The following is a 25,546-nucleotide window of genomic DNA, read 5'->3' as shown; positions in this document are numbered from 1 at the left end:
AAAGAAGGTTGTTCTAATTCAAGGGAAGAACTTTAACAAGACCGTGAAGGTTTATAGTTACCTCATTTATTTAGGGAAAGGCATGTAGTTGGATGTGACTAGAGGTAGATTATGTGGTATACAGAAGCCAGTTTGGAGGTAGAAGGAGAAAGAGATGGGCTGGAATGGTGAGTGGCAGCTAGATAATTAGGAAATTATAGAGAAGACAAAGGAAAAATAATTCCTCTTGTCCAGGAAAAAGCAGACTTTGTGAGACAACATCTCCGTCATGGCTGTCACCAAGTCTTTAGCATGGTGAGAATGTTAGGATAAGTTGGGGTGGGCATGTATGGGTTTGCTGCAGGGGTTGGCAAACCATGGCCTGCTAGTCAAATCCAGCTTGCTGCTTGCTTTTGTGCAGCCTGGCAGCATTTAAGGTATTTGTTAATTCAAGTAAGCATGATTTCCTCAGAATTTATTTTCCTTATAACTCTTTAGAAGTTATATATAAGATGTCATTTTTTCAGGATGTGATATATGGATCAAATATGTGTATGTGTGTATTTGATCTGGGAAATAATTTCTGGGAAATCTATAGAGACTGTTGACAATTTTGGTTGACATGAATTTTCAGAAACATTCACATGGTTTAAGAATTATAAAAAGGGATTATCTTTCATAATCAAGACTCTAAATCAATATAAAGTGCTGAAAACTTTAAAAGTATTCTGAAAACTCATCTCTTTTGATAAGAACAGTAGTACTAATCACATTTTTCTCCTCTAGTATAGGTACTTGAAAAATGTTTTCATAAAGCTAGGGATATTATCTTATACAATGTCTTCACACTTCCTGGACCCACCAAAATTCTAATCATATATTTATCCAATTTAAGAGGAAAGTTCATAATTAAGACAATCTGATTAAAGAAAATTGAATAAAGGGCGCTCTATAACAATAGGAGGAAAGGTTGACTGATTGTGAGAAAATAGTATAATTCTTAGAGCTCTCATTGAGTACCTTTGAACTTCTAGTATTCCTGGCTAAGCTTTCTTTCCTTTAGGGTGGTAAGAATAGCTTATCAAACATGATTCCATTGTAGCAAAGAGAATCAACCCTATTTTAAGCAGAGCTTTAATAGAGAGGATTAGCAATTTATGAAATCAGTGGAAATACTGGTGGGGCAAGGTTTAGAACAGGCCTTTGGAATGACTCCCAGGACACGGCCATTCTTACTAGTTTGGGGAGCAGTTACCACTTCTTTTTTTAAAAAATATTTTATTTTATATAATTCTTACATCTTTTTCATCTTTGTACAATGTATGCATTTTCATTTTGGTTATATTCCCCTTACAATTGCACCCTCACCCTTATTTTGACTCTAGTCCTTCCTTTCCCCCCCTTCCCCCCCACTGTGGTGTGTCTCTGGTTTATAGTTGCTTGTTGATTTTGATTTTTACTTTGTATTGATTAATCTTTTTCCTGGTCTCTTATTTAGGTTTTCTAAATTCCTGCTATGAGTGAGACCATCTGGTATTTTTCTTTTTCTTTCTGACTTATTTCACTGAGCATGATCCCTTCTAGCTGCATCCATGTTGCTGCAAACTGCATGTGTTTATCTTTTTTGATTGCTAAGTAATATTCCACTGTTTATATGTACCATATCTTCTTGATCCAGTCATCTATTTTTGGGTATTTGGGTTGTTTCCAAAGCTTAGCTTTTGTAAATAATGCTGCTATAAACATAGGTGTTCAGGTGCCCTTTGGAATTACTGTTTCTGTGTCATTTGGGTAAGTACCTAGGAGTGGAATTGCTGGATCATATGGAAGCTCTATGTTTAGTAGGTCCAGAAATCTCCACACTGCTCTCCATAGTGGTTGGACAAGTTTGCACTCCCACTAGCAGTGCAGGACAGTTCCTTTTTCTCCACAACCTTGCCAACATTTGTTGTTGCTAGTTTTTTTTTTTTTTAAAGATTTATTTATTTATTTATTTATTTATTTATTTAATTTATACAAGCACTGGGTACAGTCGGAAGTGCGGGAGGGTGAGAGAATTCACCAGAGCCAGAGTGGGGAGCAGAGCAGGCAGAAGGACCAAAGTACACTGCTGAGGGGAGCAGTGGGCGGCAGGAGAGGTCTGCGCGCCATGTGGGACCCTCCTCCAGTGGCCGGGGAGCAGCCCGGAATCAAACCAGCGCTGCAGAGTCTGCCGGCAGCTTCGCAACCCTGCGCTCAACCACTGCGCCACCGGGGAGGCCCTGTTGTTGCTAGTTTTTTAATATGTGCCATTCTCACTGGTGTGAGATGGTTTCTCATTGTAGTTTTGATTTGCATTTCCCTGATTACAAGTGATGTTGAACATTTTTTCATATGCCTGTTGACCATTTGGATTTCCTCTTCAGAGAAATTTCTTTTTAGCTCTTCTGCCCATTTTTTGACTGGATTATTTTCTTTGTTTTTGTTGAGTCTCATCAGCTCTTTGTAGATTTTTGTGATCAGTCCTTTATCATTAGTATTGGGTGCAAAAATGTTCTCCCAGTCAGTGGGGTTTCTCTTTGTTTTTGTTATTGCCTCTTTTGCTGTGCAGAAGCTCTTTAATGTGATGTAGTCCCAGCTGTTTATCTTCGCCTTCACTATCACTGCTTTGGGTGATGTGTCTGTAAAGTTGTCTTTGATGTGCATGTCATGTAGTGTTTTGCCTATTTTTTCTTCTATGTATTTTATGATTTCAGGTCTTATGTCTAGTTCTTTAATCCATTTTGCGTTGGTTTTTGTGCATAGTGTGAGGTAGTGGTGAAGCTTCATTCTTTTCCATGTAGCTACCCAGTTTTCCCAGCACCATTTATTGAACAAACTTTCTTTGCTCCAGTGCATATTCTTTGCTCCTTTATCAAATATTAGTTGACCATAAATCTGTGGATTTATTTCTGGATTTTCTATTTGATTCCATTGGTCTGTGTGTCTGTTCTTGTGCCAATATCATGCAGTTTTGATGATTATGGCTTTGTAGTATAGTTTGAAGTCTGGGAGTGTGATGCCTCCATTCCCTTTTTTTTTTTTTTTTTTTCAGAAGAGCTTTGGCTATTTGGGATTTTTGGTGCTTCCATTTGAATTTCATCAATAATTGTTCTATTTCTTTGAAGAATGTCATTGAAATTTTTATTGGAATAGCATTGAATCTGTATATTGCTTTAGTAGGATGGCCATTTTGATAATAATTTTCTTCCAACCCATGAGCAGGGGATGTCTTTCCATTTCTTTGTGTCTTCTTCTATTTCTTTTAACAGTGTTTTATAGTTTTCTTTGTATAGGTCTTTACCTCTTTTGTTAGATTTATTCCCAAGTATTTGATTTTTTTTGTTAATAAAAGTGATGGTTTTTTTTTTATTCTTCTTCAGATTTATTGTTTGTGTATAGGAAGGCTACTGACTTTTGCGTGTTGATTTTGTATCCTGCCACTTTATGAAACTGATTGATTAGTTGAATTAGTTTTTCTGTGGAGTTTTTGGGGTTCTCTATGTATATTATCATATCATCTGCAAATAGTGATAGTTTAACTTCTTCTTTTTCTATTTGAATTCCTTGTATGTCTTTCTCTTGTCTTATTGCTCTGGCTAGGACTTTCAGTATTATATTGAAAAGCAGTGGTGAGAGTGTACATCCTTGTCTTGTTCCAGATCTTAATGGAAATGCTTTCAGCTTTTTGCCATTGAGAATGATTCTGGCTGTTGGCTTGTCATATATGGCCTTTATGAAATTGAGGTATGTTCCTTGTATCCCAAGAATTTCAAGGGCTTTTATCATGAATTGGTGTTGCACTTTGTCGAAAGCTTTCTCGGCATCTATTGATATTATCATATGGTTTTTATATTTCTTTTTGTTGATGTGTTGGATAACGTTGATTGATTTTCAGATGTTGAACCATCCTTGTGCCCCTGGAATGAATCCTACTTGGCCGTGGTGAATTATCTTATGGATACATTGTTGGATTCTGATAGCTAAAATTTTATTGAGGATTTTTGTATCAGTGTTCATTAGAGAGATTGGCCTGTAGTTTTCTTTTTTTGTGTTGTCTTTGTTCGGTTTTGGTATTAGTGTAATGTTGGCTTCATAGAACGTGTTTGGTATTATCCCTTCCTTCTCAATTTTTTGGAAGAGTTTGTGAAGGATAGGCACTAACTTGTCTCTGAATATTTGGTAGAATTCGTTTCTGTTTGGCTGCTGTTGGCTTGGGGATCTGCCACTCCTTCTATAGCTGTCTCCTACTCCCATGAAGTTGGAAGTAAACTGTCCCTGGCTAGAGTCTGCAATAGAATTTTATTTCCACGACCTTTTTTTCCAATGAAATCCAGCTAAAAGCAGCAAGAAAATTGTGTCTGCCTGACTTCCATGCTCCAAAACTTGTACAAGTGCTTACAATTGGGTTAAATATATGATCAGAACCTAAGATATAAGAGAGAACTTATTCACAGGGGTTGGGATGTGGACATGTTTGGGGGACCATTATTCAAACTGCTCCATTACCCTTTTCCAAATTAATGAGGGAGAGCATCAGTGTTTACTGAATATAGCTATGTGCTGGAAACTTTATACACATATACATGTATATATCATCTCATCAGACCTTCACAACAATCCTTCAAAGTGGGCTCTATTCTTCTATTATGGATGAGAACATGTGATAGGAATAATAGAGTGAACATTTACCAGGATACTACTACTGGAAAGCTTAATCTCCAGTCCTAGTAGCTTATGAGAACTATTATTTTCATATGGAAATCCACATCACTGCTTAAAGCAGTAATAATTTCAATTATAATTTACATTCTAATATTGATAATTCATAATACTTGTTATTTCTGGCTTTTCTTTTTTGTAGATTTTTAGAGATTCACAATTTTGAGCATTTTGGGAAATTGTACTCAACCATATCAGTATGGTCCATTAAGGACAATCGAATTTTGCAGAATCTTGGGTATACATCTACAAAGGGTATCCACATTTTGGGAAATTGTTATTTATAAAAACCTTTTAAATAATTGTTTTGGCATACATTGTTGATCTGTAAGGAACATTAAACTTGGTGAGTCATAGGGAGGCAAGGAAGTTTTGATCAGAATATCCAGAAAGCCTTCATCTAATTTTCTGTGGCCATCCTAGGCCCTCCATTTAATCCCACAGGTGGGATTCTTTGATATCTTGACCCCTACTTTCTGTCCTAGGGGGTAAATTATTCTATTAATTTATTGTGTCAGTTCTGTTGCATTGGAGTAAAAGTTTCAGTGATTTAGTAATTCTTTGAGATACAAATAAAGAGGGGGAAGCCTGGTATAAGGAAATAGTACTAATTTGGGAGTCAAGGCTTTAGAATTCTAAGTCCTATTTTGCCACTGGTTGTGCAGGGAATCTGATGGCTTCCTCTATCACATTTCCACAGGATTTACCTGCTGCTCTAGCCAACTAGACTGAGACTTCTTTTCCCTCACTACTCCTTTTAGGGCTTTCCTACAAGGACCCACTCAAGAAATTCTCATGTGGAAGAATAATGGTTTTCTACCTGTTCAAAGAATAGGGGTAGCTAATTTATCTCTAGGTGACTGCATGCTCTTACACAAGTCTCAGTTTTCTCATCTGGAGAATGGGAACTTAGAGTTGGATTTGATTTGTGGATCCTGAAGTTCAATGAATCTATGAAACCAATTCACCTGCCTAGCAAATGTATTGGAATCAAAGTTATTTCATCAATAGAAACTAAACTCCATTGACAGGCATTTGATATAGCTTCCACAGAATTGTGCATGAGAACACAAAGCTCAGCTGTCATATTTTATGTGTGCTGTAACTCAGTTTTCACTGAAAGCGTGATGTAAGAATTTTCACTGTAGCAGTGATGTAAGAGGTTTATGAGATTAAACCCTGGGGAAATGCTTGTGACCCACGATTGTAAGGACTATAATTCACTTACACACCAACATCAAATGTTACTGCAAAGTTATTGGGAAAATTATAATTATCTTAAAATCATTCAGAAAATATGTATCTTTTATTAAGGAATATGAATATGAAGTCAGGTCAAATTCTGTATCTGAGGTACCCTTCATAATGATGGTCTACGGTACATTTCAAATTGTGTAGTCACTGACCTGATATCTTTTTTTATAAGTGTCAGTGGCTGTTGGCTACCTAGGTAAGTTGGAGGGTATAACTGAAATCACCACCCACCCCCAAAACATCTTTTTCATCAATGCTTTTGATGCTCCTCTGTTGAGATGGAGAAAACTCTTTTCTAGGTTTTTATCTCCAGCATTGTCTTGTTAAGAAGACTGCAATATAAATTGAGATGGAGAGTGCAATTGTCAAGTATATTAGATTTCCAGGGCTGCTGTAAAAAATTGCCACAGATATGGTGGTATAAAACAACAGAAATTTATTCTTTCATACTTTTGGAGGTCAAAAGCACAAAACCAAGGAATCCACAGGGTTGGTTCCTTCTGGAGAATCTAAGGAAGAACTGTCCCCTGACTCTCTGCTAGCTTCTGGTGGCTGTGAGAAGTCCTTGGCATTCCTCGACTTATATATATTTCACTCTCATCTGTGCCTCTATCTTCACATTACCTTCTTTATCTCTGTGTCTCAAATCTGTGAGTTTCTTATAAGGACACCTGGCCCACCCTAAATCCAGGATGATCTCAAGACCCTTAACTTAGAGCCTTTCCTCAAATAAGGTCACATTCATAGGTAACAGGATTTAGGACGTGGCACCTTTATTTGTTGGAGGGGAAGGGCACAAATCGACCCACTATATCTAGGGAAGCTCTGACAAAAAGGAACAGAGAATAAGTAAGTTGTAACTGAAAGTCATGGGTAAAAAGAAAGATTTTATTTATTTTTCTTCTGCTCAAATTTTTCTTTTTTGTCATTTATTTATGTATATATATTTTACATCATTGCCCATTTTTATATAATGTTTGCTTTTTCCTCTCAGGTGATGACCCCATAGAATTCCTACCACCAGTTCAAGCATGCACCATCACTATAGTCCCTTGTGCTCTTCCCTCCCCTGTTTTAACCCCTCCCCCCCTGCAGAATGTCTCTGATTTATAGTTGCCTGTTAATTTTGGTTTTTTATTTATTGTTTGTTACTATTTTTTTTCCTAATTCCTTATTTGGTTCCCTTATAGTCTTCCAATAAGTGAAACTATCTGATATTTATCTTAAAAAGAAAGGTGTCAAAAGGCAGTATCAAGATACTAGGTTGAAACTGGGGGAAGAACTGGGAATGGGAAAATAAATAATTTCCATTTTATTTGATGGGCTTTCTGAAAGGAGGACTGATAATGCATGAAGAAAAGTCTGCCTTTGGACTCTCCTTGCCAAAAATTCCTTTGTGCTATTGGGACCAACAGAGAGCATGGGAATACAACTAAAATGGAACCATTATGTAGGTGCTGTTTTTCGGGCTCCTCATTCGTCTATTTTTTGTTCACATTTATCTATTTAGCAAACATTTACTGTGTTCAGCAACATGATAAGCGATCTCCTTCTCAAATCCACTGCTAGGATCTTCTGTGCCTGTTTGTGTCCAACATTGGACTGGACATTCAGTGGAGTTGCATTATCAAAACAACCTTCGAAAAGTCCTAAAAACATCTATAAAGTGGTTTATAGGTGTTTTTCTCAGGTGTTTTTCTCTATGTCTGAACAATCAGTTCAGACATAATAAGCAATCACAAGATGAAGATGAATGGAGCACATTAGGATGATTAACTTCCTTTTAACATTATTTCTGTTATATTTTCCCCCCTGCTGAGCTGAAAGAATTAAATATGTAGTCCACAACCACAGGAGTAGCTGGTAGAGATGTAGCAACTGAACACTTCTGAAAATTGTGAGCCAAAGCAAATTCAAGGGTATTCCGCTTGCTTGTATATGTAGAAGGCACACGGTTGTGCATTTGAAAGAGATATGGACTTAGAGGTCAGACAGGTCTGGTTCTTTTACTGCTTTCTGCTCAGAGGTCTGTGATTCTTCCTCTACTGAAGAGCAGGGTTGCCCTCCTTGTAGTTGTCTGAGTAGTTTTATTAAAAAAAAAATAAATAATAGGCATGTGAGTCCAGGTTACTCCTGTGATGGTTTCACACCTTGATTTTATCTGGAATAAAATATGGACCTTGTGGGGCTTAGTGAATGGACTTTCCTCTCTATCCTGGTTCATCTGCTGCTTCTCTTCTTTTGCTGGGTATTTTTACTGTGCTGGCCTGACTTCTATTAGTGCATTTGCCCTCATATCCCATCTGCTTAGAGTGCCTTCCCTTCCATCTCTACATGGCTGGTTTCTTCTTGTCATTTACGTCTCTGTGGAAACTCACTAGCCACTTAATCTTAAGTAGATCTGAAAACAAAAAAACAAACCTAAGTAGACTGACCTCTCCCATTCATTATCATATCATTTCCATTTTTAAAAATACCATCCACTATTCTCTGACATTTTGAATTGATTATTTATTTAATTGCTTATTGCCTCTCTCCTTCCACCTGAAGTTGCTGTGAGTCGACAATCCTATATATTTTCTAAACCTAAAATATTGCCAGGAACATAATTGGAGATTTAAAAATATAAATTCTTTGTACAGGGGTTTGCCATGGATATGTCTGAAGGCCAAACAAATCCTTGATTCTCTCCCCCTTCTTCTTAGTGTGTTTCTCATTAAAACTGTCCCTTTTCAGAGTTCCCAGGGTCTCTGTTCTCTGGGTCATTATTAGATTCCTTTACCAAAAAGAGACAGAATCCAGGTTTAGTGTGTTTTCATCCTCCTATAGTCAGCTTTCTTTGCTCCAGGCGCATCTGCTGTATGCAGAGTTCAACTGTCTGCCTCAATTTTAATTATTCAGTGTCGAATGGGCATATTTGCATACACAAATATTTGAGGAATTGAAATGGCAATTAGCAGATGTATATTTGAGATTATTCTAAAATATCTTTTTGTCTTCTTGTTTCTTTATGTCTATGGTCCAGTGATAATTCCGATCTTAGTGATTCTGTGTTTCTCCATCCAGCATGTTATTAGATCTATACTAATCTGAGTAAGAGTTCTGGAAGATACTATTTTTGAATACAATTGGAAACCATCATTTTAATCTCTTTTATGTAACTTAACAAAGGATTCAGCAGTACCTGCATTTTTTCCTAATGAGCTGCTTTTCTTTAAGGATTTGTCTAGAAGGGAATTGGCCAACAATTATTATTAAACTTATTTGAGGACATACTATGGAAAGGGCATTGTGATGCATACTGTGGGGAGGGGAGGATACACTGAGGACCAAAGTCTTGTCCTCTGAAGACATACAGTTGTTAAGGAGAGAGATGATGTGAAGACTAAGAATCCTAAATTGGCATTTGGTGAATACCATAGCCGCCAACATAAAGCCTTTGCTATCCTCCAATGCTGCCAACAATGCAGAATGGTTTTGGTGATTTCCGTGACATTTTACAAAAAGCAATGACTTTCCTCTTGTGGTTTGTACATCAACAAGGTTTTTCAACTAACTGCAATGTATGGTTGGGTGAAATGGATGGATCTATGGTCATCTATTGTCAAATAAACAAATGACTAAATTAGATTATTATTGCAGTTGTGGAATGATAATAGAGCAGACTTTCCCTAACTACTCTTTCCATATTCCGAAATTGTCTTTAGGATAGTGTGTTTTCCTTCATTCACAGAAAGGTGTTGGGGGGCATGGGAGAAGGAACCCAGAGTCCAGAAAAGGACTCTCTTTTCCTAGTTTAAAATTTTCAGTTAGGTTTAGTGGACCATTACATGACATCTTTACAGGAGAGGGAGAACTTGGAAGGCAGGATTCCCCAAGGGCGCTTAATTCCAAGTGGTATAGCCCAAGCAGTGGATCAAGGAGACCTTGATAGAGATGTTTGTTGGGAAGCAAGTCCTTTTGCTGTGAGGCCCAGGCCGAAGAAAATACAGCTGAGAAGACAAATGCTGTAGCTGGCTCAGGGCTCTGTGTTAATGGAATTGGATTTTCTTTTCTCCTTTCCTGCTAGAACTCCAGTGGTTTTATGATACAGAGATTTTGAGTGGGGGAATGAAGAACAAATATTTTTTTACCCTCATTTAAATTGATGGTTTGCTGGACTTTTAAAAATATCCATTTCTCTTTTACTACTTCTAAACAGTATTTCTGGAAACATGAATGCTGAATTCCTTTTTTTCCCTAAGTGAATGATCACTGCTCTGTAAGAAAAGAGATCAATACTCTTTGCTAAACAACAAGCAGTATCCTTTAACCTGAAATTTGAGGCATTTTTAGACTTCCTGTCATGAATAGATAATTCCTCTGAGGACATCAGCATTTGAAACAAGAAACCAGATGACTTTAACAAAACCTGCTGGTTAATTTTTCCTCTTTCTAAACCTAGTGGTTTACATCTCTTAATTACTAAGCTATAAATTGATGTTCTTTAAAATATATTATTTATCTGCAGATTAATATTTTAATGTTATAAACAAATCCTGAGTTCTCTGAGTTTGTATGACAAAGTTATATATAATTTGTATAATTTCATTTTGTAGCCACAGAATTTTAATGTTGGAATATCCACTCAAGTCTGTCATTTTCCTAGGAAACAAAGGTCTGGCAATGCTGAAACCACTACCCAAAGGAGGAAAACTCAAGACTGTCACCACTAGCATGATGTTTTTGCTTTTTCAGAGGTGAGTAGAGGGGTTGGGGATGGAAACTGGGCAGGAGTACATGATGGTAAAGAAGCAACTATTAAACTGAACATAATGTATGGCAGGAATTTTTAATGACCTAAAATACCAAAGCTTCTGGGACATTCATCAGAATTTCTTTCTTATGAATTGTCTGGTGCATTTGCAAATTGTGAGTCTGATAGTTATATGCCCAGGAAGTACTGAGTAGGAGAGGACGTAATCAACTCATTCTTAAGTGTAATGAAAAGACTATCTGGGCTTTAAATTTTGTCGCCTGAGTTGAAATTTGCCATTGACTATTTGGGTAATTTGATGCAAATGGCATCCTCTATACTTGTTTTGTACACCTTCAAAATGAGGTAATAATGGCACTTACTTTATACATTTATTATGGGGACTAAATGCTTTTAATATAAGTTTAAAATGCTGTTTCGTGTAATGTAATTGCTCAGTGAGTTTTGGCCTTTTTAGTGAAAAGGGTTTGGAATTTTTAATCCACTCTCTGGATTTCAAGTTCTCAACATGTCAATAAATATCCTGGGGTCTTGGTTTTGTTATCTCCAAAACATCGCAGTCTCTGTTGCAGGTTTGTTGCAAGGATGAGAGATGGCACAGGTAGACTTTCTAGACGTGGAAATTGCTAATACTTCAAATGCTTTCCTGGCTAAATATTTTCCTGTGGAAATGCATGATGCTCTATTAAAATTTATACTGTAACTCTGAAACATACAGTATTCCTTTTTTTTTTATTTATTTTTTATTTATTTATGCATATAAGAGCTAGTATGTAGGCCAGAGGTGTTGGGGGTGTGGCGGGTGAGAGGATTCACCAGAGACAGAGTGGGGAGCAGAACAGGCAGATCTACCGAAAAACACTGCTGGGGGGGGGGCAGTAGGCAAGACTGGAGAGGTCTGCTGTGCCATGTGGGTTAGCTCCCTGGATGGGAATTGTACTCATGCTTCATTGGCTGGTGATAGCTTGATAGTGCTAATACTGTAACACCTGCACCACCAGGGAGGGCCCTGAAACATACAGTATTCTTTTAATGGGAATGAAATATGGTGGTGCAGGGAAAGAGTGTATAAAACAAGAACCACTTCCCATGAATAGTGTAATTTGGAAAGAAGCAGAGACATCGCGACTCTCACCCCTCATCTTTCAGCAGCCACAGACCTTTACGTGAGGCCACTGCCTCATTATCCTGATGACTCATAGAGCCAGAGTACTTCCCTTCTCTTCTGCTGTCCTTTCAAATTAAATTCATTGTTCTACAAGATGTCTGTGGTTCCCAGAAATGACGCAAGTGGTATATGCTCTGTTCAAGCCTGGCTATTTGATCTCAAAATGTTCTCCCAAGTGATCTGGGCCTTGCCACTTGCTACTACAGCTACTGACAATTCCAGTAATCCTTATTTTTCTTTCTTAAGAGAAACTCAGAGATTATGGCTAAACTGACTCCTTTTCAAAAGAAGGTCTGTAAAGCCTACTTTAGGAATAGACTTACCAAAATACAAGAAAGAAATAAGTTCCTTTTGACATCATATACTCAAATGAATAGTATTTGATCATTCACAGGATGGAAAGCAGGCATCTAATAGTGGTTTAAAAGCTAAATGAGAGGCCCACATTAACATGTTGTTAACTAGTTGTTTATATTAGTCCTTCAGTCTCTTGTCCTTGAAGCTGGCTTGAAATGCTTTTAAATCTAGTCCAAGTGGGAGGTATAGTTTCTTGAATATCCCCTGTAACATGAAATAATTTAAAGACAGCAAACATAATGTATCTGCACAAAGGAGCTCACTCCTGTCAGAGAGTGGTTGGTCAGTAAGGAAATCAGCTTGGAAAAAACATGCCCAAATGGTGAGTCAGCAGCTGCCATTCCAGCTACATTTTATTTTTAAAAGGATGGCATTTGTCAGGGAGTTCTTCACCAAGCAAAAAGGTTTCCTTTGTTATTCTCCTTTCCATTGTTAACATTTTCATATCTATGTGTGTGGGTGTGTGTGTATATATATATATATATATGGATGTTTTCATTTGATTGTTTTGTGACAATCCAATAAAGTAGCTAAAGCAGGTGTTATTTTCCCTGTTTCATAGATGAGCACATTGATGGTCAGAGAAGTCAATCAACTTGCTCAAAAGCACAGTCAGGTCTCACATCTTAGTTTTCTGATATGCTGATGTGAGCTCCAGGGCATCTGGCACTGATAAGGAAAACTGGATGCCCTTGTTGCCATGCTGAGAGGTCCTGGAGGTGAATGCGGAGTCACGGTGTTATTAAGAGAGTCTATAAAAGAAAGAATCAGGGCCATATGGGGGAGGAGTAGTAATTCGGGAATGCAAAGCATACAGACCTTACTGTACAGAGCTTACATTTCACAAGTAATGAGGAGTGCAGGCAGATGTGTTACTGCAGAGAAACATCACTGATTAGACTATCTGCAGTGACTTTCTCTGAAACAGACTTGTTATTGCATGAAGCCCAGGTTGCCAAAGGAGTGCAACTTTTAGGTGATGTTGTTTCATACAAGATAGACAAGATGATGATATAATCTGTTTTATTATGTTTGTTATACATCTGTCTTATCAATTATATAATAGTATTATATATTAATTTCCCTACAACATGTTATTTATATAGCTATAATATACCATAACATAATTTAGTGACTGCTGGTCAATTCACAATTGACCGACAGGTTCTTCCCTTGTTGGGTTCTCTCCTTGGAGATTCTTACCTCAAGAATTCTTGCCTTCAAACCACTTCATTGTTTTCTCCTCTCCTTAATGGACCCTGTGTAATAGAAAACTATGAACTAGGAATCAGAGACTTTGCAAGCATTATTGCTTTTAACTGTCACAACAATCCTAAAAGAGATGATTATTAAAAAGTCAGAGGACTAAAAAGAGTACTATGTGGTTGTAACTAAAGTCTCCAATGGAGTCAGGCACTCAAAAATTCTTAAGAATTTTTCTCAGTAGGTTACTTGAATTGTGAGCAACTTCACAGATTTAAAGGCTGACAAAACACTTGTTTTACCTGGATGGTTTTAAATTACTTCAGTCAGCAAAGAGACAGATAGACTCTGCAGCTTCCACATAGCTCATCACTTGAATACAAACTGGAGCTTAATATTCCTATCACTTTCCTTTCATCAGATATGTTGACTATGCTGATTTCTTTTCATTGGATTCATAAAAAAATATTTGGGTAATCACACAGAGGGCAAAAGACCTTCCATATTTACATTTGATTGTTAATATATTTTAATTGAGTTATGTGTGGCATGAACTGTGTGTTAGGGACATGTCAATGTATAAGACAAGCAAGGTGCTTCACATGGTTCTCATACAGTGTGGAGAACACAGACAAATTAGTAGGCAGTTTACAGTAGAATAGCAATTATAGGTTGCTATGAGAAAACATGGAAAGTTGAACTGTCTCAGTCTGAGGGTAGAAAGGGACAGTGGTTCAGTGCAGACTTCTTGAGGAAAATGACTCTAGCAGCATTAGTAAACCAGAGCTATCAATCCTAAATTTCTGGGGATGAGGTACTGAAATCTTTGTTTTAATGCATCTCTAGGTGCTTCAGATACATGCTAAAGCTTGGGAACCGATGATCATACTTAAGCTGCACATTAGAATCACTTTTACATTGGGCAGATGCTGTGGTCCCACCCTCAGAGATGCTAATTCAGTTAGTTTGGGATAGATCCTGGAAACTGGCATTTTAAAAGCCCTGGGTGATTATAATGAGATCTTAAAGTGTAGTCAGGGTTGACACCACTTCTTCAAGCTGACAACTGAAGCATAAGTTAGCCAGACAGTGGAGTTTGGGGAGAGGCCGGTCTCCATGTGATGTAAGAGATAATCTGAGGCAGTGGATATGGGGACCTTATTAGTCTGGAGAGTACACACAACAAAACTCCATGCTTAAAATAAGGTTCTTAGCTGTAAATGTACATGCTTATTGCAGCACTTCTTAACTTTAATGTGCATAGAAGTTATCCGAGAATCTTGTAGAAACACTGATCTTTATTCAGTAGGGAGGGTCTACTGTCTTAGCTTTCCCTGAGGACACATGTCAAGAGTGGATGGGTTTGCAGAAAGATGTATCTGTTAATTAGTCCCATGGCCAAAATAAGGGCAACCAGTTGGCGTGAACTGCAGCTGTCCATTGCTGGGTGGGTATGTTTTGAGGGAAAGGAGGAAAGAAGTAACCTAGCACACCTTCCAGCCTGCTCTTACGATTATTTTCCATCAAGGTCATACTGCTTTTAGCTTAGCAGTATCAACCCCCCCACTCGGCCCCAATCTAGATGCATGCATCTCCCGGCAAGGCCAGCAAAACCAGCTCATTAAGTGACCGCTCTAGCACTATGTAACGTGCCAGCCAGTCTGGGAGGCGTTGGCCAAGGAGGGGAGTCTCCAGGGGGCCTCTTTCAGCATTTTCCCTCTTCCCATCTCCCCTGACAGAGCTGCGGGTGCCTGCGGCAGAGCAGAGCATCCTTCTGCTGCAGCCCCTTGCACTTGGCTCGCACTTCTGGGCGCTGTCCATGGTTGCAGCATCTTTCAGCGCGCCACGTCAGGAGGCCAGAGTGGGGCCCTGCGATTGGCTGAGGAGCCCCTTGCCACCCCCAACACCCCCGCCCCTGCATTGGGCTACCAGCCCTGGCCCCGCAGGGCAGGCGCGTGCCAGCAAGCTTGGTGGGCGCGTCCTGGGGCTCCGGGAACGGCACACCCACTTTCCTTATTAGGGCAGAGTAGAGCTCCGGGAGCTGCGCAGGGCGTGGGGGTCCGGTAGGGAGTCCTGGGACGCAACAGAGGAGGGCAGAGGCACAGCCGCCTCCAGCGGCAGGAGGGAGCAGCGAGCCCTTGCAACGGGGCCGGCTACTTTCCCCAGACCCTGCTCCTCTCCCTGGGCGCAGATTTTTATCTGCGCTCTTCTGGGTGCCTCTAGTCCAAACCTCTCCAAACGACATGGAAGAATTTTTGCAACGTGCCAAATCTAAGCTGGTAAGTTAAGGGAGCAAGACTGTGTGCGTGTGTGTGCGTGTGAGTGTGCCGGGTTCGAGCTGATGGAGAAAAAAGGACACTGCAGCAGAGGAGGAAGAGACAAGTTTGCTACTTAGTTGCCAGGGTGTGCGGTGGACCCCTGGAAAGGATGTCTGGAACTCTGGTGCTTATTGCAGACAAGTCTGTCTCCAGAATCCTTCCCACAGCCAGACAGAGTGCAGACCTCGGGGGTGGTCATGGTCAGGCAGAAGTTGGGTCCTATGTGTCTAGCTTTGCTCTTTCTATCCTGCTGTTGGAAAGAGGCCGTTTTAGTCAAATCTGCAATTTGGTTTTGATGCCTAAAGTCTAAATGGGTGTGGTGCTCCTTGAGAAAGAGTCCAGCCTTCTGCAGACGCAGTAAGCATTAAATGTAAAAGGAAAAAAGAATCATTTAGAACCGTATTTGTCTGGTGATGGTAGCAAAACAAGTGAGGAGGCCAGGGTACCGACTATAAAGGAGGTGTGGGAATATATGGCTTACCAGGTATGCCTCAAATAGAGCTTGCTTCAGCTCAGGAGTCGGGGATATTGTAGTGTGAATCCCATGTTTCTGATTTCCACTCAGATCTGTAACTTGGGGCAGGCATAAAGGGGAAACCCCAACTGTTGCTGTCCATGTGGGGTTTACTAGACCATTGTTCTGGGAGGGGACCAGTTTGGTGGCTGGGTATGTTTTAACTGTACTGCTGTTCAAACAGTGAAGTGTAATTTCAGTGTATATGTAGACAGTTGTTACTCATTCTGAAACAACGGATTCTAGCAGTTTCCTAATTCCAAACTGCTTTTGGCTCTCCAGCATAGTGTAATAAACATAATGGACATGTTTCTGTTTCAACACTTAAAAAAAAAAAAAAGCTCTGTCCATTTGTCCATTTAGAAGCAATAGCTTTAATGAACAGTGAAAGTACCTTTTATGGGCCTGGCATAGGAGGAAATGCATAATTTATGAAGCCTTTAACCTTTAAACCTTCACTGAAGCCAAAATATAAAGCCGGCATTAAGGTGACGTCTTAATCACAAGGCAGGATATTTGCAGGGTTATTGTTGTAACTCATTTACCCTGGAACAACAGAAGGCATGCAGACGGAAGTGTGAGTCTTACCATGATTTAACTGTAAGTATCTTTTAAAAGACTAGTGAAGTTGATTAATGATAAGACAAGTACTTTATTTCCTACCCTAAGTTTCCCCGATTGTTGGATGGTGTGGAGCTTTCAGAATCCAGAAACTTTGTGATCATTTTTGAGTTTATTGCTGATTCCCTTATAGTTTTACTTGAGCACACAAAGGAAACTACTGATTGCAGAAACTCACTTGTATTTCTGATACTATAAGTATGCTCTCTGTTCTTTACTTAACAAGAGTGAAAAATGGTCAAAAAGAAAATTCATCTTGGCAACTTTTATTTTGTGGATGAAAAAGAATGATAGATGATAAATGAAGTTTTAGGTGTACCTGTGTTCCACTTCTGTAATATTTATTTTTAACAGTAAACAGATTGTGGGGTCTGATGTGAACAAGAGGTTTGTCTCATTGCTGAAGAGCAATTGCTGGAATGGGAAAATTCCCTTTCTCAAAGTAATCAGTCTAAAGTAATGTGCAAGTTTATTTACCGAGTCCCTTCATTAGCCGAGCAATTGCTTCTACATCATTAAAAGAGAAAGACAGGAAAAAGAAGTGGTTGTTTGAAATACTGCTCCTAGTTTCCTGCTTTAGCCAGAAGAATAATTACTGCTAATTTAACTTTTCTTGGAAGAGGTTTCTCGTTAGAGATCAAAATTATCCTGTTATAGTCAGCCATAGCAAAGGTATCTTAGTCACTTTTAGTGTCACATTTTCCCTGAAAAAGTACATTTTCTAGGTGAATAAAATTTTTATTTAATATGCAACATTTAACTATGGTAGTAGCCTTTTGCTTTGAAGGGTAGGTAAATTTTGTTTAAGTGAAAAAACTGTCAGTAATTATGGCATTCAATTGTGAGTAGTTTGCTCATAATAAAATCACAAGATTTTTAAAATGTAGACTAGTCCTTTGGAAAATACTTAAAGGAGAAAAAATAAGGTTTCTTAAGTCTTTGTAGACCAGAATTAGATAGACCTTGGGTATTATGTTTAAGCTGCTTTTCCTCAGTCATAATACATATTTATCTATATGATGGCTAAAAAAAAAAAAAAAAACCTAATAGACAGGTTTTCCCCTACCTACTTGACGTCTTGCTTTGATATTCTGTAGGCATAATACATGCCTTTTAATGGTTTGAAATAGTCAATGTACCTTCTAAAGTTTTAACATAACCTTATCATCCTTGGAGCTAGCTAATTCAATAGACAGAATTAGAAGGAGTGATGACTTTGCTTGATGCCCTCCACCTTCAGCTGTTATTTATTTATATTATATTTTTATATTACTTATATTTATTTATTTTTATATTACTAAATGGAATGATGATGGCTATTAGCCAAAGATAAAATCCTCAGTAGTCAAAACTTTGGAGAAATTGATTCTGTACCTTGTATTTCTAATTAGGAGCATTTATTTTCATCTGTCATTATAAGGAGAGAAGACGTTCTCCCATTCTAGGCCAGGCCCTTGGGTTGGGCAGAAATCTTTGAAGGGAAAGAAGTGTTTTGAATTTTAATCAGGTAGTTTGGAGCTTCTATTTGTTGAAAATGAGAATTTATTCAGTTATGTTTTTCATCACATTCTGGTCTTACTGTTCTTTAAACTGAAACAAATTCACTAACAAAACTCCAACCCCCTTTTTCCTAAATCTCTCCTTCCCACATGTAACTTAAAAAAAGTGCTGTTTATCAGAAATGGCAAAACTAAACCCCAAGTATGACCTCTAAGTGATCACCCCTCCTGAAACTCAAATGTTCCTTCCAGATTAGGACAGCCTTGGGGCCTGATGCTTCTTTGTAAATAAATAAATAAATATAAATAACCTTAGCTGAAGGTGGAGGGCATCAAGCCAAGTCATCATTCCTTCCAAGCATAGTCAGCTTCACAGCCCAGCGCTCAACCGCTGCGCCACCGGGGAGGCCCTCAGTCCTTATGTTTTTATTTCCTTTTTAAAAAGATTATTCCGTAATTTTTATTGAGGTAATCATGGTTTATAACATTGTATATATTTGGGGGGTATAGGGTCACACTTGTTTAGACATACATTAAAACACCATACTGGGGCCTCCCTGGTGGCGCAGCGGTTGAGCACTGGGTTGCAAAGCTGCCCGCAGCCTCTGCAGCACCGGTTCGATCCCTGGCTGCTCCCTGGCCACCGGAGGAGGGTCCCACATGGCGCGCAGACCTCTCCTGCCGCCCGCTGCTCCCCTCAGCAGTGTACTTCGGTCCTTCTGCCTGTTCTGCTCCCTGTTCTGGCTCTGGTGGATTCTCTCACCCTCCCCCACTTCTGACTGTACCCAAAACACTGTACCCAAAACACCATACCGACCACCTGAGCACCCATAATCCTCTACCACGTTCTGTTGCCACCCTTAAATTTAAGCCATCCTTTCCAATTTTAGTTACACTGTTTCTATGGTGGTGTCTTAGTCATTCTTACCTGTACCTTTCCCATGTTGAGAAAAGTTGACAGAGGTAAGCAATGAAAACCCCAGCCCTAGGCTGTGATTTGGAAAATGTTCTCCAATTTTGGAGTAGTTCGCTCAGTAGAGTGTTCAGGCCAGGATATTGTCAGCATGCGTTAAATGGCTCAAGTTTCCATGAACTTTTGGGGATAAATGAGGAATGAGAGTCCTGAGGCTTTGGTTGGCAAGCAGCCAGGGTCCCCACACTGTGTAGACTGGCTGCTGAGTCCCTCCAGTGCCCTGCCCCTACCAGCTGAGGCAATTCAAGCAGCTGCTAAGGGGTGGGGGATCCCTGCAGCCCACATGCCTTAAGATATGTGGTCATTAAGTAGTCTAGGGTGTGTGGAAGGAGAGTGTCAGCTGCCACTGGAAGGATACAGGGCACAACCATGCCCCAGGAATGCTGTTTTCAAAAAGAGGGTGGAGATAGGGTCACCGCTCCAGTCTGGGGAATGCATCTGCCACTTGGTAGTGACAGCTGCTGACAAAGGGCTCGTTTCTGTGGTGGTCAATCCATGGACTTCTATGGAAGAAAAATTCCGAGTGACCTAAACCTCAATTTATACTCTGTGGTATGTGGCATAGGGACAAGAAACACCTTCAAAAATCTAAATGAACAACAACATTGGAGTTGATAAAGGATATGGGTTTAAAAAAAAAGAGAGAGAGAGAAACCCTACAGCCTTCTACAGAGTAATCATCGTGAGAGGAAACTGGAGGAATCTATATTCTTCCTGATTTCTTTTATAGGAAATCTAAGGTGCTGTTTATCAATAAAACGCATCTTTAGAGTGAAAGCGCCATACTTTTTAAAAGCTGCTGTGGTAGGGGCTAATGATGATGGAGACATTGGAGAAGAGGTTTCATTTGGGGAGCTGAGCTCATTCTGATCACAGACCACAGGATCAGTTCCTTCCCCATTTAAGCAAAGGCAGATGCATTCAAGACAGTGCCTCTTGCCAGAACATTCCTGAGCAGGAAACTCTAGAACCCAAAGCACATCTGTGAATGTGGTGCCCACCCCTTAGGGACTGATGAGAAATGAGGCCTGAATTGCTTTATTCCCAGAGTCAGCTCCATTTTTCACTGCTCAAGCGTTCAGACCAAGAGCCTCAGATTGTCCCAGCCCTAGGGCCCATGGAGATGACCTAGACCTTTTCAGCATTGTTCTGCTTCAAAGGTAGCAGTTACAGCAATTACTGTCATTCAGACAATACCATGGGTGTTGGAAGGCTGTGCTCATGTTAGCCAGGATACCCTTTAATCAAGTGATTTGAGAATATTTTATGTTAACTAGGTTGAAAAGGTGGTAGCTTTGATATAGCCTATTTGCTTCTATGTAGTGCTTACTTGGGCAGATAATTACATTGACTTGGGGGTTGGTATACAGCCTGGGAAGTTCTCATAAGCAGTGGTAACTTGGTGATGGAGGCATCACTCCTTCCTCACATTCATGCCTCCCTGGAGAGCTAGCTGAGCAGAGAAAAGGGTGAAGGAGAACTACTTAGGTCTGGATGAGAGCTGCAAAAAAGGAATGAACAGCTGGGTTTTAAACACATGGTCTTGCCTTGGTCACTGGTTTCTCTTGACCCCTTGGGTTTATAGGAGAGTCAATGGAGTTTGAGTTCTCTTTAAAAAAGAAACTGGGGAGGGTCAGGGATGATGTATTTTATTTTATTTATTTATTTTTTAAAGATGTTTATTTATTTATTTATTTATACAAGCACTGGGTACAGTCAGAAGTGCAGGAGGGTGAGAGAATTCACCAGAGCCAGAGCGGGGAGCAGAGCAGGCAGAAGGACCGAAGTACACTGCTGAGGGAAGCAGCGGGCGGCAGGAGAGGTCTGCGCGCCATGTGGGACCCTCCTCCGGTGGCCAGGGAGCAGCCGGGGATCGAACCGGCGCCGCAGAGGCTGCAGGCAGCTTCGCAACCCAGCGCTCAACCGCTGCGCCACCGGGGAGGCCCAGGGATGTTGTATTTTAAAGGCAGCACTCTTATGGACTTTGAGATGATTGGCACCCTCTGGGTTTGTGCGGTATGCAACATACACAGGGACACATGGCTCTCCTGCCCTGGTCCCAGAATAGCCTACTCAAAATCTCCTGCTGTGATCCAGATCCTATTTTATCGGAACCCTGTGATTTTGGACTTTGGTTTCCAGGGAAAGGTAATCTTTCTAAGAACTCTGGACAGGCTAATTGGACACCAGATTGCCTGGAAACATTTGACCTCAAAGTCAGATTTAGAAAAACTTAGCATATAACATAGCCTTGGGTTTTTGATCTGAAAAATGGGATAATGATAGCTACTTTGTGTAGGTTTGTGGAAAGGCAAAATAATGTACCTATAGCCTTTGGCACAGAACATGGAACAATGGCTGCTTCTTTTCCTTTGCCCTTAAGTTAGCCCTTTTCTGTAGTTCCTTATCTCAGTGAATGGTATTATTATTCATCCAGTTTCCCTAACTGGAAACTTCCTTGTGATCTCTTCTCCACTCACATATCCCAGATAGCACTAACCCATCTGAATGATTGCAGGCAGTGCTTGCAGGCCTGTTTACAAACCACTTTCCACTGCTGCCAGGGAGATCACTGGGAAAGTGCCGCTCCCTCAAAGCCTTGTAATTACTATCCCTTCGGAATGCCTACAACACTCTTACCACTACCCGGGATCTGGGTAGTCTCCTGCCCAGCTTCTTCTAACTTCTCTTCCTGTGTCCCTTGGCTTAAATAATTCCTACTATTTCTTCAGTTTAGGTAAAAAAAATAAGAGGGAAGCTTTTGCTGAATAGCTCCATCGGACCCTATCTCCCATGCTTAATGAGTCCAAGTTAAGCTTTTCTGTAATGTCTTTAGATCTCTTATCTCAGTTTGTTATTAAATCTCCATTGGGCATTTGTTTGACCAGGATCTCTATATGATTTTGCTCTCCATTGTACCTGTGGGGCCTGGTGCAGTAGATCGTTCTCCTCCAACACACACACACTTAATCATACTATATTATCCTTAAATGTAAGTATTGCCCCAAATGTGTCACTAGAGGTCATTTACTCATGCTGTTTGTCTTCCAAAGCTGTCTTTCTTTTCTTCTTTTTTTAAAAATATTTTTTATTTATTTATTTATATTTATACAAGCACTGGGTACAGTCAGAAGCGCAGGAGGGCGAGAGAATTCACCAGAGCCAGAGCAGGGAGCAGAGCAGGCAGAAGGACCGAAGTACACTGCTGAGGGGAGCAGCGGGCAGCAGGAGAGGTCTGCGCGCCATGCGGGACCCTCCTCCGGTGGCCAGGGAGCAGCCGGGGATCTAACCAGCATCGCAGAGGCTGCGGGCAGCTTTGCAACCCAGTGCTCAACCACTGCGCCACCAGGGAGGCCCAAAGCTGTCTTTCTTTTCACCAAAGGGAGGCAATACCTCTTACTCAAGGAGGAGAAATTCATAACTTGCTGCCTTTGCAAAAATGAAAATATTGGAAGGCTGGGTGGTAAAACTGTTTCAATTGATCTTCACCTGCACCACATCAAAAGAATCAGGCTGTCTCTCTTTTGATGAACACATGATTCTTCCAAAGTTAGCACCTTTAGTCACTATATAGAGGTTAATCTTGCCAATATCCAAGTCAATCTGAATGATGTTGTTCACCTTGATGAGGGGAAGAGGGTAGAGGATGGTATGCTCATCATGAGTCACCAAATGTGGGATTTCATTTGTGCCCACAAAGAACTCTCTCATTTTGTACAACTTGTACTTGGCCTCCCCAGGTGTAATATGATGAACAGTAAAGCAACCCTTAATGTCTTAGGTGATGCAGAAATCCTCTCTGGTCTTGTACAGTGTTGATGACATCCATAAAACCAGTAGTGTAGACTATAGAAGGCTGGATTTTGCCATCAATATTAGTGGACAGATGTATGGAGATCTTCTTTAAGTTATCTAGGTCAGTTCCTTAGAAAAAGATGAGGGAGACATTCTTTCAGCTTGTGACTGAGGAGCAAAGACACCAGTCAGTTTATTCAGCACCCAGTGCTTTGGTGCTGTGATACATTGAAGATGCTTCTTGGGGGACTACAAGCCATGGCTACATTAGGCACAAAAAGAACTCAATGTTTTCAGAATGAATGAAGCCATGAGTTAAGAGTCTTGCATAAAGCATGGCACATTGTAATGGCTCAATAAAAAAGTTTATGTGAATGATGGGTCCAGACTCCCAGCAATCTGATTCTGAAGGACTGATCACAATATGTATGAATCCAGGTGGCTTACTAAAAGGAGGTGAGAAACAATAAAGTCAAGGAGTGCCATACAGTGTTTTGCACATACTATATACTTCATACAAAATGCTACTTCAAAAAAATAAGGCTAGAACTTAAGCATAACCACTTGGAGTCTTTTAAATATTGGCCGAATTAAAGTAGGCTTGGAGAAAGATAAGGGAAGAAAATGGGAACACTGAGAAACCACACTGCGTAGATCAGCAAACAGAGTGAAACTGTTAGAACCTTAGTTCCTCCTCTAGGTGGTTCAAAGATGAAAAATTGGACTTCCTCAGTCCCAACTGCTATAACAAGTTTGCCCAGCCTGTATTTCTACTCTCTCTGGACCAGTGCTAATATGGGAGAGATTGGCAGGGAGTCTTTAGACAACTAGAGTATAAAGGGGAAGGTATTCCAGAGTGGCCTCATGTTATTTCTGTCCAATCTTGGCATTGCGGGGCTCATGCATGGGATAAACCCAGGTATCATCCTGTGTCACACCCTCATTTGACCAACAGACTTGCTCATTGTACAGCGTGATCATTGTCTTCCACTTCATCTAATTCTCCAGAATGTGCCCATATTTTCTCAGGTACTCTTTCTGGTTTGCAATACAAGAAATAATGTCTTGAAATAATGTCTTTTTTGAAATAATGTCTGGGAAAATTCCATGTCTTGATTACATGCATTTTCTATTCCTTGCTTTGGTTGTCAGGAATGTCAATGCTGTGTTGGTAATGATTTCCTTAGCCTAGGATTTCTGAAACAAGTTTTCCTTTTTTTAATTGCTTAGTTTCTGTCTTTAAATAATTGTTTTAATGTTTTTTTGCTTTAATATATATTAACCTTTTGTTAAAAGTAGAATATCTCTTTTGGACACTGATAAAAATAAATAAGCACATTTATCAACACAATCAAACTGTATCTGTGTTCTCATCAGTAGTGACTGGTGACTTTCCTGAGAGCAGCAATAACCACAAATTTCTATACCTGAGCCCATAACCTGATATCCAGCAGGCAGTCCATAAATTGATAGAAGCTGCTAGCCCTAGATAGAAAGATTTAGGAAGAATCTCATAGAAAATTTTTGGGTTTAGAAGAACTTAGAGACCCCTTGTCTTCTCTCTTCTTTTCCTTAACTGCAATACAGCATGGTGGCTGATAGTGTGGAATCTGGAGCCAGATACCTGATTTCAAAGTCCCCTTTACCTTTTTTACTTAGTAGCCCAGCAACCTTAGTCAAGTCTTTCTGAATCTCATTTTTCTCATTTGTGAAATGAGGACGATAATAGAACTCTCTTCTTTGGGCTAATGTAGGTGTGCATGTATGCAAGTGAGAGTCTGTTCTCCACCACACTAATAAAAGCATGAAAAGGACCTGATAGACAAGATCCAGGAAGCTCTTTGTACATTTCAGAGAAATGGGGATAATTCTTGGTTCTATTTTATTCAATTAATATTCACTGAATAGCTGTCTTAGCTCAAAGACACATTTTTAAAAACAACACTCACAATGGTCTAATGTAGTAGCTATTATTCTTCTTTTGAGGATGAGGCTCAGTAAGGCAAGAGACTTGCCCAACCTCCCACAGCCAGTAAAGAGCAAAGCCAGGATTTGTTCCCAGATCATCAGACTCCAATTTCAGGACTCCCCCACCTACCGTAAGTGTGTCATCCACCAGGTCTGTGGGAACATGGAATTGTCTTTAAATTAAAGCAACTTGATAGATTTATGGGAAAATTAGGTAGTAAGTTCATTTTGATACAAGAGAGCATCAAGTCTCTGTGTTGATTGTTTTATATTAAAAACCCTGAGACAGCTCAGCAATATTGCTGAGAACCTGCTATGAGAAAAATGGTGTTTTGTTGTCTATGACTTAGTCAAGTAAGTTGGAAGATTTTTCTCACTATATGTCCATCTGAGAGAAAAAT

General features: G+C 39.8%; 1 protein-coding gene across 2 annotated transcripts in view; it reads left to right on the top strand.

Annotated features, from left to right (window-relative positions):
- Nucleotides 1-15,700: 15,700 nt before the first annotated feature.
- The window catches only part of PRUNE2 (prune homolog 2 with BCH domain), a gene marked incomplete at both ends in the record, with an annotated part of 207,512 nt that continues 197,666 nt past the window's right edge, over nucleotides 15,701-25,546 (top strand). For both annotated transcript variants that reach the window (XM_084239044.1, XM_084239043.1), the window contains one exon: nucleotides 15,701-15,736. In XM_084239044.1, coding sequence (XP_084095170.1) covers nucleotides 15,701-15,736 — 36 coding nt within the window. The remainder of the gene's footprint in view (nucleotides 15,737-25,546) is intronic.

Source organism: Talpa europaea (genome assembly GCF_964194135.1).
Source record: "Talpa europaea genome assembly, chromosome: 7".
Classification (NCBI taxonomy): Eukaryota; Metazoa; Chordata; class Mammalia; order Eulipotyphla; family Talpidae; genus Talpa; species Talpa europaea.
Note: the sequence above shows the minus strand (reverse complement) of the source record. Positions and strands in the feature narration are given on the sequence as shown.